At 38.8% G+C, this 14,321-nt stretch overlaps 1 protein-coding gene and 1 long non-coding RNA gene across 2 annotated transcripts in view; both read left to right on the forward strand.

Annotated features, from left to right (window-relative positions):
* ARAP2 (ArfGAP with RhoGAP domain, ankyrin repeat and PH domain 2) overlaps nucleotides 1-14,321 on the forward strand; it is a 199,470-nt gene that overhangs the window by 172,757 nt on the left and 12,392 nt on the right. Inside the window, exons 29-31 of the mRNA XM_058722886.1 lie at nucleotides 5,753-5,835; nucleotides 6,909-6,944; nucleotides 8,874-8,937. Of these exons, the coding sequence (XP_058578869.1) occupies nucleotides 5,753-5,835; nucleotides 6,909-6,944; nucleotides 8,874-8,937 (183 nt within the window). The remainder of the gene's footprint in view (nucleotides 1-5,752; nucleotides 5,836-6,908; nucleotides 6,945-8,873; nucleotides 8,938-14,321) is intronic.
* Nucleotides 10,377-12,825, forward strand: LOC131507713 (uncharacterized). Its single transcript, XR_009259642.1, has 2 exons — nucleotides 10,377-11,858; nucleotides 12,106-12,825. It is a non-coding gene; the product is annotated as an uncharacterized LOC131507713 (long non-coding RNA).

Here is a 14,321-nt window from a genome sequence, read left to right on the forward strand (position 1 = left end):
TAGTCCCATTAAGGAACCAACAGTTCCATTGTGTAGCAATGGGACATTGCTAGAAACAGTTAGTAGTTGTTAATAGTAACAGCAGTGCAATCATAATGGCAGTGACTAACATTCAGGTGGTTACTTTATAAAAAGCAGAGTTCTGTACATTTCACTTGGATTATCTAATTTTATCTTTATAATAACCCTGTGAAATTAGTACTGTAATTATTCCCACTTTACAGATAAAGAAATGGATCCTACTAAGGTATTACATAACTTGCTCAACATCACATAACCAGTAAGCAACAGACTCAGAATGCATTCCCAACTGTCTGACTCCAAAGCCTCCGTGTAAGGGGACTTACCAAACAAATACAAATTTTCCATTATTTTAGCTCGGTGGTTTTGCTGACAGACTTTTATTTAAAGAGGATAAGTCTCTTTCATTTTAGCAGTACCAAATATTCCTAAGTATGACAATCAATACAGTTTGGCTTTTTATAGCGTTTTCCCCCAAGCTGATATCAATTTAAAAATCTGCCACAGGAAGCTTGTTCGTGGACAAGTGATTTTTTTTTCCAGACATTGGTTTTGTGAGATAATGTCATATTGTTTAACAGAATGCGTTTTAAGAATTTATATCTTTTTGAAAAGATCAACCTTCTCAGTCTAAGATAATTCATATAAATTGGTAGAGAGTGACAGTATCAAGTTTAAAAGAGTCTAAACGACTCTTTTAATGACTCTTTTAAACGACACTGTCTAAAAGAGTGAGGGGGGGTTGACATAATTTTGAGATATTTCTCATTTTTCAAGCTTTTATAAATTGACAAAAATTGTGTATATTTATCTTGTACACGGTGATGTTTTGATACAGTGATTACTATAATCAAGCTAATTAACATATCCATTACCTCACATAGTTATCTGCTGGCTCTGTGTGTGTGTGTGTATGTGTGTGTTGAGAACATTTTAAGATGTACTCTCTTATCAAATTTCAAGTATGTGGTACGGGAGTATTAACTATGGTCACCACACTATATATTAGATCTCCAGAACGTTCATTCTGCATAACTGAAACTTTATACCCTTTGACCACTGTCTCTGCATTTCCCCCAGCCCCTGGAAACAACCATTCTACTTTATACTACGATTTTGACTTTTTTAGATTCTACCTATAGTGAGACACACTATTTGTCAGAAAGACACTGAACTTTAAGGACACTGAACACATTTTGTTTTTACAACAGTGACCTCGGGTTATGGAATTATAATTACTGTGCTTAAAAGATGTGTTTGTACATCTGTTGGAATAAATTAATGCAGCTGATACTTTTAATTTGCACATTCAGGCAAGCAGAGGGGACTCGACTTACAGTTTTCCTTAAACTATCATTGTTTTCAACACATGATTTTGTGTGGCTGGTTATTTTTTCATGTTGCTGGTCTGTCCCTTTTAATATTGATGGTCGAGTCATTGGCAATGTTAACATTTCAAATTATTTTACAGTAAATAAGCAATAGTGCAAATCTCCTAACTTATTTGAATAAACATTTGGCTCTGGTTTTGACAGTTTTACCATTAATATGTGTATGCTTGTATATACTTAGAAAATGATTTACTGACAAGGAGGTAGAAGTTACAAATTGAAAAGTGTATTTAAAAAGACTATGTGTTAATTAGAGATAATTTATGAATGCTCATTAACAACAAATTAGGGTAATACACAGGGGAAGATATATTTTGTTTTGAGAGTTTACTCTGCACAGAAAATGTTAATTAAAATGTTTTCAGACTTGATTTACATAAAAGGTGATAAGTTTCAAAGAATATTACCATTATACTGTTAATGGTGGGAAAAAAAAAAAAAAACAAGTGGGTAAGTGGGGGGGTCATTAAAAGTTTCATGCACTAATAAGCAAACTCCTTTTAGTGCAAGAATAATTTCTTAAACACACTAATTTAATTGGCTTAGTTAAAAACTTTGTTTTGAATTATAGTGCCTGAGTAACACATTAGAGACTTCCTTACAGCCTAGTATATTGAGCTTTTTGAAGAAATTCTCCAGAAAATCCACATACCAAAAAAGAGAATTGTAATAAACCAACAGTAAAGTTACATTGCCAAATGAGATTTCTTTTTATAGAACTTTCCGTTAGTATCCTTGCAGTTCCACTTTATGTATATTTAAAGACTGAAACTAAAAAAGCTTCTTTCCACCATTGCTGACTTCCACACAAATTCTGTCATTAGTGGCATAAAGTAATAAGCTTGCATGTCAGGAGTGGCTTGAGAATCAGTTGTATGACTTCAGACTCTCTATTGCCAAAAATACTTCAAAATGTAGGCAGTCCTGGCCCTACTGATGTCCTGTATAAACTAAGACTACCTGCTTCATCAGATGATAATAGCGAACATTGATCTCAACTGTGCAACTCCCATTTTCCCCATACTCCTGGAATTACTGCCTCTCACCCTACCTGGCCACTTCCGTTGAGGCGGAGTCCAAGGGAACAGGAGCCTCTCAACTATGAGGAGGGACATTCAGCTCAGGTGCAATCCAATGTAGTCTCTGACAGAGATGGCCAGGAAGCTCCACTACTATATATAATTCCTAAATTCTCTTTGCTTTGACTCTTTCCTACATGAAACAGTTACTGCTTTAGAAAGCTACCTCACTGCTCTTTATTAGACTTCAGTGTTACACCTTAGCATTCAGTAAAGTAGCACACTACAAAAAAGTACCTCAAAACCGGTCCTCAGTCAGAATTAAAAGACAAAATACATAAACTACTAGAAAATGACCTCAACAAGAAGTCAGGTTTTTATGAAGGAAACTACAGAACTTCACTGATAGAAATAAAATGTATGTAAAGTCTGATATTTATCTATAGGTTTAATGTACTTGTTTTCAAAATCTCAAAGGAATTATTTTTAGAACTTGACAAAAGTGATACAATAATCACCTCAAAGTGTAAACAGATAAGAATATTTGTAAACATTTTGTTGATAAAAAACAAAATAGTTTTGTAGTATTTTGCATCCAACTGTCATGGTCTACAATAAAACTAAAATAACTTAGATGATATGATCCTGGCTTAAAAATGAACAGAGATAGCAGTAGTATCATAAAGTCAGGTAATTAAGAATTAGTTTTGGGGGGCACCTGGATGGCTCAGTCGGTTAAGCATCCAACTTCAACTCAGGTCATGATCTTGCGGTTCGTAAGTTCTAGCCCCACGTTGGGCTCTGTGCTGACAGCTCAGAGCCTGGAGCCTGCCTCGGATTCTGTGTCTCCCTCTCTCGGTCCCTTCCCTCTCACCTCTCTCTCTGTCTCTCTCTCTCTCTCTCTCTCTCAAATAAGTAAACCTTAAAGAAAAAATTAAATATTACTTTTTTTTTAAAATACACCATCATAAATGCATATCTACAGATAGGTTTGTTTAATAAGTAGGGCTGGGATAATTGTTAATTTTTTTTAATTTAAATTCTTGTCTATACTGTATATAAAATATATATTCTAGATTAACAAAAGAATTAACTTTAAAAATAGCAACGCTTCTCATTACATGGCCATGCAATTTAGTATTTGTCAGCTTTCAAGTTGAGATATAGTTAAGAAAGTTCAAAAGGAAAAAACCGTATATTTGACTCATAATAATAATAACCGTAAACAGTGAGCAAAATTATTGAAAACAATTTGTGTAGAATATTCCATTTAAAAAGATAAGGCAGTTTTTTTCTTTCCCATATAGAGAAGTAATTCAAACAAATGTGTAAAGATAGATAAATTGTTGACCAAATCAAAAGTGAAAATTGCTAATGAATGTACATATGAGTGTATGTTTAATTTGAAGTAAATGTACCCTATCAGTTTGACCAGAATCTTACTCCTGTTCTTAGCCTTTGACCCAGTGATTTCATTTTTAGAAACCTCGCCATAAAAAAAAATATATATATATATATCCACAAATATATAGTTTTTTTAATTATCTACCATGATGATAATAGCAAACATTGATCATCGTGACTAGGAGTAAATTCATCATGGCCTTATCACCACTAGTCACCCAAGCATTCTTCCTGATAATCTTCTTGCTTGTTTTTCCTTTATGCTTCTTCTGTATTCTCCTGACCTGTTGTCTCTATGGAAGGTGGTTTATAATTTTATAAACATATTTTCCATCCTTTACTTGTCAGATTCGACTGCTTTCATGAAGACTTCATAGTAATATGTTAACTTGTGGAACCTAGTACTACTTTTAGCTAAATGTACTTTGTACGAAATTTCAGCCAATATTTGCTAAATGGGCTTTTGTGTACTGTCTTAGAATTCTTACAATTTGTCTATATTGCTGTGTCTCTGAAGCAATATGTTCTAAGTCCATAATAACAGCAGCTGTAATTTATTGCACACTTTTTTTAATGATGATTACTGGACTAAACAGTTTATAGGCATTTGTCTTATTTAATCTGTAGAATTATCCTTCACAGTAACCCTTTCCTTAGTCAATAATAACCCTATGAAATAGTATTTTTATTGTCCCTCTTTACAAACAAGAAGAGTAGAGAAAAGTAATGTGAGGTCACAAACTAAGTGGCAAGCCAGATTTGCACCCAGGTTTCTATGATCTCAAACCCCTTGCTCTTAGCTATAAATGCTATATGCCTAACAGTTTAAATTTTTTTTTTTTTTCAACGTTTTTTATTTATTATTTTTGGGACAGAGAGAGACAGAGCATGAACGGGGGAGGGGCAGAGAGAGAGGGAGACACAGAATCGGAAACAGGCTCCAGGCTCCGAGCCATCAGCCCAGAGCCTGACGCGGGGCTCGAACTCACGGACCGCGAGATCGTGACCTGGCTGAAGTCGGACGCTTAACCGACTGCGCCACCCAGGCGCCCCTATTTTTTTTTTTTTAAATTTTTTTTTTTTCAACGTTTTTTATTTATTATTTTTGGGACAGAGCCTAACAGTTTAAAATAAGAGATTGCCTTCAGAATTTTTAGGATATGGGGAAAGCATGTGTTAATAATTATTCCTGTGGCTGTTACCTTTATGAAAGCTATTTCAGGTTATCCAAGGATGAGTAATAAAGTGGGTGTGGTTTGATAGAAGTTATGATGGTCTGTGTTCAGGATTTTTGAAAAATAGTGGTTACAGATAATAAGTATGTTAGGATGTATATGGAGAATAATTGATTGGGTGGATGTAAATTATTTTAATAGTCTGCTTTCATGAATTATTTGTGAAAAATTCTATTAATATGGATACTTGAGATAGTTCAATATGTACCCATCAGGGTTCACAGTATGTTTTCCTTCATTCTTAAATCCAAAAAGTACAGAAGGTCATAATGCATTTGGTGGCAAAACCTAACATGAAAGTAGTTGCCTTAGTTATATGAATACAGGACACTGCCCTAGGTAACACTGATGGAATTATACCATATAATGCATGTTGTGGTTTTAAAATTAAAAAAAATTGAAAAGTAATTCTGATCTATATCTGGTCCCAGATATTTTGAATCAAAAATTGTTTTTGTGTATGCAATGTACACTTCTGTAAGTGTACATGCGTATCCAAAGTTTTCTATTTAAATCTATAACATTGTAATCAGAACAATCTTCATTCAGTAAAAACTTGGTATTACATCCGTAAAACATTGGAGAAACTAAACAGTTCTAAATCCAGTCATTAATACTCCAGGAAAATATAAAGGTATTTTGAAAATCCATTTAATTATAACTTACTTTGTTTTCCTTACAGAGTAGTAAATATGAGAAAATGTTTTCCCTCAGTTCAATGAAGTTTTATCTTGGAGTGAAAAGGAAAATGAAGCCTCCAACAAGGTAAAGTTTGAAAGGGAAAGGTTTTTGAAGAGTAAAAGCTATAGGACTATTTGTCTATTTAAGGATTTGGAGATCAGAGGCGTTAATCAAGCTTTTTATAAGTTAAGCTTTAGACAAAATCTTTGAGCTGTCACAGACATGGCAGGGGGCCTGTTGCAGATCAAGGGAAATTATGTGGGCAGATAAAAAAGCCTGTTTCCACCACAGTCAAACCCCTTGGTGATTGCATCTCTGCTACATAAAGCAGGAAATCCCCAGAAGGTCCTGTCTACTGAAAAACACATCGGTTTTTCTCCACATTCTGTTTCTTGATCAGTCTCCCAACCTGGGGACATAAGGAATGTTCCAGGAAATTCTACACTCAGGAAAACAGCCTCTTGATGCCTAGCTATGTAGTTTGCCCTTTTCATTTTGCCAAATTTGGTAGTAAACCCACAGCACATAGGTAGCCGAGAGCGAGTGGACCCCACTTATACAGTGTCCCCCTCTTCAACATTTGAATCATGCCAGCATTTGGTTTATTCCAATACTTCCTATCACAGTTTAATTTGAATTGCTAATTACATTTGCAAGAATACTTTTCTTATGAAACATTTTAATGAACTGTTATGTGCTCAGTTTGGGATTCTGTTACTGAAAATTTTCTCACTTTTGCCTACATGCTTAATTCTAAACCCAGAACATACACCTGTATTTCAGTTGACGTTTTCTTAATTTCTCGCAATATCAATAAGACAATGTATAGATCCTCTTATTTTGGCCATTTTCCTAGACATCTATCCTTCCTCAGCCAAGAGTATCTTCTGAGAGATTTCCCCACCTTCCCATAACATCATATAAGACTCCTTCCCTCTGTCTCCCTTCAGCGTATTTAAATTTGTAGCTGAACCCCTCATTGATCATTCACCTCTACGTCAGTCATACCCACTGAATCATCCCTCGTGGGGATCTGTTCTATATTACACATTGCCACCATTAAATATCACCTCCTTAACATCTAATCCTTTTTTTAGTTTTGTACAGTTGATATTTTTTAATATGTATGTTTATGTGTTTTTTCCCATGTGATTTAGTTGGGGATTGACAGCATATTCCGAAAAACATCACTGGTAAGTTAACTGCTGGCAGTTTTTGGATTTGAGATGTTGATAACTTTACTAAACAATGCTATCGGCAGGTAGATCTACAGATAGGAAATGTTTCACCTAAGTGAAATTAGGTTGTTTTTTTTTGTTTGTTTTGTTTTTGTTTTAAGTATTTTTAGTCTGAGAAGAAGAAAATAGATTTGCTTCAAGCTTTAGGTCCATTTCAATCCTATGTGTCCTACCTGCCAGTGCCTCTTAAGAGAAAATATATCTGATTTCTTCCTAGTTCTTTTATGAGTGTGGAATCCCAGCTTTTATGGAATAAGCAGGCAGAATTCAGTTTCATATGAAGGAAAAGAACTAGCCAAAACTGAGTATAAAAAAAAAAAATCTTGGCCTCAAACCATTTCTTTCCATATATGTACATTTTTCCATTGATCTCATAGGATCTAGCCAGTCTCCCTAGAGACTATACTGGATGTCTCTTTCTTCAGCCCTAGCTGTGTCTGATCAATCACTAAGCCAAACTGGATCTGCCTCTTAATTATCTCCCTTATCAGGCCACACCTTCATTCATCTGCATGGTTTTATTCTAGTCATCCTAAGTGTTCTTCATGCCTTTAATTTTATTTTTGTTTTCTAGAATATTCTCTACCCAACCACCAAAGAGGCTTTCTAAATGTGTTGTGTTTCTTTCCTGCATTAAAGCTCTTCAACGAATCCTATAGCTAAAGGATAACGTGCAGGATTGTTGGCACAGCATTTCATGAGCTTCATCTCCCAAGGCTTTCCCTTTTTTACTTACTGATAAAGCAGTAATCTGTGATTCACCATACATCCCATCGTCCTTCATCTCTGCATGTTCAGTGTAGATAGCCCCCTTACTGAGCCTTCTTCACACTATATGCTGCTCCCATACCTCCCACTCCCATCCCCTTCCTGCTAATGTGGTAGACACAACCGTCATTCTTTCAGGTTACAGCTCAGATGCCCCAAAAGTCTGATAACTCTCCCCTCTAATCATTACTTATTTCTTCTTGGCATCGATAGTATTTTGCACACATGGGTGCAGAATTATAGAGAGGACCGTTGTTTTGGACGTGGTAATGGAAAGGGACAATGTCTTTATGAGAATCTAATGAAGGAAGCATGAAATTTTTACAAATTTCATGTTGACGTTTTTTTCCCAAATTGTTTTTCATACAGGAATATAAAGAGTATGTAATTACATTGAAATATCCAGGTCATTTTAACAACACTTAGAAAATTTTCTAAGAAAACTTTATCGCATCCCCAAGTGTGCTCTTTCTGTATTTGTGTCAACAATACTTTCTCTTTTTCTCACTCTGCTGTAATTTATTTGTTTACATGCCTAGCTCCTCTAATAGAATGTGTGAACCTTGAGGGCAAGATCTCTGTTTTATATAGGTTTTCAATAAAAGGTTACTGAGTCAGTGTTATTGGACATGCAGTAGTAGTTTTTCATTTGGTTCATTTTTCACGAGTCTTGCGGGTATTAAATGTTTATAATCCTAATGATGGAGACAGTCTAAGCCTTTTTACAAAGTATGCTCTTAAGAAAATGTGCACATATTTTTCGTCTTACACTCAGAGTTTCTGGGGGAAAAGATGTGTTTAACATCATGTACATGAAAAAGTAAATGACAGTGACCTTTCTGCCTTTCCAGAAATATTGCCGATCATTCTTCAGCAGTTACCAAAGCCTGTAGCTGTATTTTGTTTAAACTAGCATATTTATACTATTATTTTGATACTGCACATTTAACAGAAGCCTGAAGCAACTTATACTGAAATACTCCCATTTTGATTGTATTAAGTCATGAATCAGGAGAAACCCACAGAGGCTTCTGATCATTTAATAACCAAACAAACACACTGGAGAGCAGTCTTCTGGCTTTATGAATTATGTATTTTATAAACCTTGTTTTACAGGCACATTTGTTGTGATAACTTACAAACTCAGACGGAGTGGATGGCCAGTGTCTTTATCGCCCAGGTACGAAATCTGTCTCAGCTCTCCAGCCAAGTAGAACGACTGCTTGTAGGAAATGTTAGTGGGATTTCGAAAGCATTTTTAATAAGAGTCTTATTTTCTCATTCATGTTTTTGTTTTTTTTGTTTTTTTGTTTTTTTTTTTTTTGTAATGCTTATTTTGAAGGGGAGGGGCAGAGACAGAGAGGGAGACACAGAATCCGAAGCAGGCTCCAGGCTCTGAGCTGTCAGCACAGAGCCTGATGTGGTGTTTGAACTTAAGGAGCCATGAGATCGTGACCTGAGCCGCAGTCAGATGCGTAACCAAGAGAACCCCACCCCCACCCCGGGCGGCCCTCATACGGTTTTTCAAACATACGAGAATCCAAATTGATCCATTACCCTTTGAAAGAGAGTTACTCTCTTTCTAGAGGCTTCTTTTTTGGCGCTCCAGCAACTCCTTACCTTTGGAGAGGTGTATTGCTTCGAGATGGTAGTGTAAGAAAGAGGGACCTGTTTACCAGAGTCCCACATTCGTCTTCATTTAGAAAAGCGTGCCTCTTTCTCTTGTTCTCCCCATGGCCCACCTACTCCCCCCACTCTAGCCTTTCCAGAAACAAGGACAGGAGCCCACATTTCTTTAATACTTACTCTGTGCTGGATACTTCAGAAGAGCTAACTCTTGTATTCTTTGTAACAAACCATGCATGACGTTGCTTATAGATGTTTGCTTAGCACCATACAGTTTAGTAGTTCAAACCCAGGAGTGCCAGAAGCTAATACCTATACTCAGTTCCCCATTTAGTCTCCTCTCTAGAGGAGGACTCCGTCTTTGTGAGAAGGGTTGATAGTCTCATTAATAGGATTGGTTTTCTCCCCACTACCTTGTCTGGCTGAATTCCCAGCAGTGCTTCCCATAAGAGCATTGAAATTCACTGGTAACGATTAAGTTGCCACTCTTTATTACTGAGGACGCACTTCCCTGTTTCTCTTATAAGTGGGAAGTTAATTCACCCCCAAATCTGGCCCTTACTTGTTTTGAAAACCATTTTCTGTGTTCATTTAATTTATTAACCTTTCCAGTGGTTAATAAACACTGCTCTTCTCAGTCTGGAGCTGAGGTTACTACCTGAAAACACATAGACAGGAAAAGACTTAACTTTTTAGAGATTTTTCCTCTTTTTTGTGCCTTTTTAGAAATTCAGATATTTAAGTCCTTAAAAAAAATGTAAACTAGGGGCGCCTGGGTGGCGCAGTCGGTTAAGCGTCCGACTTCAGCCAGGTCACGATCTCGCGGTCTGTGAGTTCGAGCCCCGCGTCAGGCTCTGGGCTGATGGCTCCGAGCCTGGAGCCTGTTTCTGATTCTGTGTCTCCCTCTCTCTCTGCCCCTCCCCCGTTCATGCTCTGTCTCTCTCTGTCCCAAAAATAAATAAAAAATGTTGAAAAAAAAAATTAAAAAAAAAAAATGTAAACTAGATTTGAAGTGTTTTAGTAAAATTGGAACCCTAGAGTCAAAAGTATTACAGTGTCTGTGGTACAACTACTCTGATTTGTTTTTATGATTGAAGTCACTAGTCTCTGTGGTTGAAAATCAAGGTATAAATAGACAGAAAGCAGAGGTTGCTCTCATGGACAGCTTATTCCCCCCTGCCTCAGCTATCCTTCCTTGTCCTGGCCTTAGGGATTCAGCCCAATTACTTTTCCTCTGTTCTTTCCACTGCTTAGGATTAAGGTAAACAAAAAGGCCTTCTTAGATTTAAGGATTTAATGGCTCACCTCCACAGGGAGGCAGAAAACTAGCAAATGTTGTTTTATATATATATATGTGTGTGTGTGTGTGTGTGTGTGTGTGTGTGTGTATACATATATGTTAACACACACACCAACAGTTAAGTGCTTCTTACAATGAGTTCTTACTGGTGTGCAGAATACTTTTATAATATCCATCCCCATTTTCACTCCTGCTTCAAAAGTCCTTTAGATTTCACCTGATGAGTCATTCTCAGAGAAACTCTCCCTGATCTTCAGACCAGTCAGATCTCAGGCGAGAGGAACCCTTAGCATTCTTTACCTCAGTTGTAGCACTAATTAGAAAGTACTGTGTAATTAGATTTTTCATGTCTGCCTCTCCGACTAAAATGTACACTTGATGACAAGAAAGGCTCTGTCAGTCTTATTAGACCTAGATGTATACTTGCACCATAGAACCCAATCCCATTTACAAAATACATGCTTAGGTAGTATTTCTAAAATAAGACAGGGAGAGAACATAATTTGACAAAATTTCAAATAGATATTAGTGTGATACAATAATAAGCAACAGAAAGGAGAGGATGTGACTGGGGTAATGAAGGGCACTAACTAGGAAATGTTCTCAGGAAAATGCCTTTCTAAACAGCTGACAGATATGCTGACACTTGTCTGAAATTAGGGAGCAGGTAATGCAGGTATGCAGGAGTGGGGAGAGTGTTCTAGTATAGGGGCCAGCAGGTGCAAGGTCCTGAGATATGGTCATAATCTTTGTTCCATGAACATCATGAAGGGCTGTGTGAAGAAAGATATAAAAGATGAGGAAGGTAATAAGCAGATCATATAGTCCCAGTTTATGAATTTCCTCTACCACTACCCTTCCAATATCCCCTCCCTAACTCACTGATGATCAGTTCACTGATTTTAAAAATTACTAGTAATCATTAAAAAATTTCATTTTTTCTACTAGGAAATCTACCACCCTCCCTGCATTTTACAGCCACATAAGTGAGGCTCCCTTCTCTTCCAACTATTTCTTCTGATTACTAAGAACTTTTCTCTAGTCATAAGTACTCAGTGTGCCATACTATATGGTCAATATAGAGGAAAGGTGAGAAATAATCTTCAGAGAGTGAGGAAGCCAATTGCCCGAAGTAGAACTTCAACTTAATGCTGAGTGCTTACTTGAAATTTAAGGTTAAGGGGCGCCTGGGTGGCGCAGTCGGTTAAGCGTCCGACTTCAGCCAGGTCACGATCTTGCGGTCTGTGAGTTTGAGCCCCGCGTCGGGCTCTGGGCTGATGGCTCGGAGCCTGGAGCCTGTTTCCGATTCTGTGTCTCCCTCTCTCTCTGCCCCTCCCCCGCTCATGCTCTGTCTCTCTCTGTCCCAAAAATAAATAAAAAACGTTGAAAAAAAAAATTTAAAAAAAAAAAAAGAAATTTAAGGTTAAATCTGAAGTGAGATGTATCTATGAGAGCATCTTTCTCTCTTTCTTCATCGGTTGGTAGGCTCTCTCATAAAGCAAGTAGAATTGGGTTTAACCAGTGTGGGGGCCTTGCCAGGCAGGGATGATGAAAGGAAGCAGCACAGGATGTGGAGATATTTATAAGGAGGTGAGTATCCTTATAGACTGTGAAATCTAAGACGGACTCTGAAGGAAGTGGAGGGTAATGTGGAAAGTAGAATGATGGTAGAGAAGTAAGAGAATGGATTTGGATGTCTTAAGGAGTCTAAAGGGGTGAATGAAGCTGAATTAAGTTGTAAGAGGTCAGGGTCAGAAAGAGAGAGAGGCAGGCTCACCTCACGTTCATTGCAGCATTACTCACAGTTGCCAAGGTATGTAAATGACCTACGTGTCTAAGGACGAATGGATAAAGAAAAGATCCGTGTGTGTATGTATATGCTCCCCCACACACATTCAGATATTATTCACCCTCAAACAAGAAAGAAGTCTTGTCATTTTTGACAACATGGATGAATTTGGAGGACATTATGCTGAGTGAAATAAGCCAGACAAAGACTGCAAGTATCACTTACGTGTGGAATTTAAAAATGAAAGTTTAACTCATAGACACAACAAAGTGGTTGCTGGGTGGGTAGGGAGAATAGGTGAAGTTTTACACACTTTCAGCTATAAGATGAATAAGGTTTGAAGATCAAGTATAGGGGAGTTCCGGAAGATGGCGGCGTAGGAGGACGCTGGGCTCACTGCGCGTCCTGCTGATCACTTAGATTCCACCTACACCTGCCTAAAGAACCCAGAAAACCGCCAGAGGATTAGCAGAACGGAGTCTCCGGAGCCAAGTGCAGATGAGAGGCCCACAGAAGAGGGTAGGAAGGGCGGCGAGGCGGTGCGCGCTCCACGGACTGGCGGGAGGGAGCCGGGGCGGAGGGGCGCCCCGCCGGCCAAGCGGAGCCCCCCGAGTCTGGCTGGCAAAAGCGGAGGGGCCGGACGGACTGTGGACTGTGTTCCGACAGCAAGCGCGACTTAGCGTCTGGGAGGTCATAAGTTAACAGCTCTGCTTGGAAAGCGGAAAGGCTGGAGGACAAAGGGAGGGAGAGCTGCTGAGCCCCCGGACGGCAGAGCTCAGCTTGGCGGGGAACAAAGGCGCTCGCCAGCGCCATCTCCCCCGCCCATCCCCCAGCCAAAATCCCAAAGAGAACCAGTTCCTGCCAAGGAACTTGCTCGCTCCACGCAAACACCCAACTCTGTGCTTCTGCGGAGCCAAACCTCCGGCAGCGGATCTGACTCCCTCCCGCTGCCACAGGGCCCCTCCTGAAGTGGATCACCTAAGGAGAAGCGAGCTAAGCCTGCCCCTCCTGCCCCCGTGCACCTTGCCTACCCACCCCAGCTAATACGCCAGATCCCCAGCACCACAAGCCTGGCAGTGTGCAGGTAGCCCAGACGGGCCACGCCACCCCACAGTGAATCTCGCCCCTAGGAGAGGGGAAGAGAAGGCACACACCAGTCTGACTGTGGCCCCAGCGGTGGGCTGGAGGCAGACATCAGGTCTGACTGCGGCCCCGCCCACCAACTCCAGTTATACACCACAGCACGGGGGAAGTGCCCTGCAGGTCCTCACTGCTCCAGGGACTATCCAAAATGACCATACGGAAGAATTCCCCTCAGAAGAATCTCCAGGAAATAACAACAGCTAATGAACTGATCAAAAAGGATTTAAATAATATAACAGAAAGTGAATTTAGAATAATAGTCATAAAATTAATCGCTGGGCTTGAAAACAGTATACAGGACAGCAGAGAATCTCTTGCTACAGAGATCAAGGGACTAAGGAACAGTCACGAGGAGCTGAAAAACGCTTTAAACAAAATGCAAAACAAAATGGAAACCACGACGGCTCGGATAGAAGAGGCAGAAGAGAGAATAGGTGAACTAGAAGATAAAGTTATGGAGAAAGAGGAAGCTGAAAGAAAGAGATAAAAAAATCCAGGAGTATGAGGGGAAAATTAGAGAACTAAGTGATACACTAAAAAGAAATAATATACGCATAATTGGTATCCCAGAGGAGGAAGAGAGAGGGAAAGGTGCTGAAGGGGTACTTGAAGAAATTATAGCTGAGAACTTCCCTGAACTGGGGAAGGAAAAAGGCATTGAAATCCAAGAGGCACAGAGAACTCCCTTCAGACGTAACTTGAATCA

Source organism: Neofelis nebulosa, chromosome 3 (assembly GCF_028018385.1).
Source record: "Neofelis nebulosa isolate mNeoNeb1 chromosome 3, mNeoNeb1.pri, whole genome shotgun sequence".
Taxonomy (NCBI): Eukaryota; Metazoa; Chordata; class Mammalia; order Carnivora; family Felidae; genus Neofelis; species Neofelis nebulosa.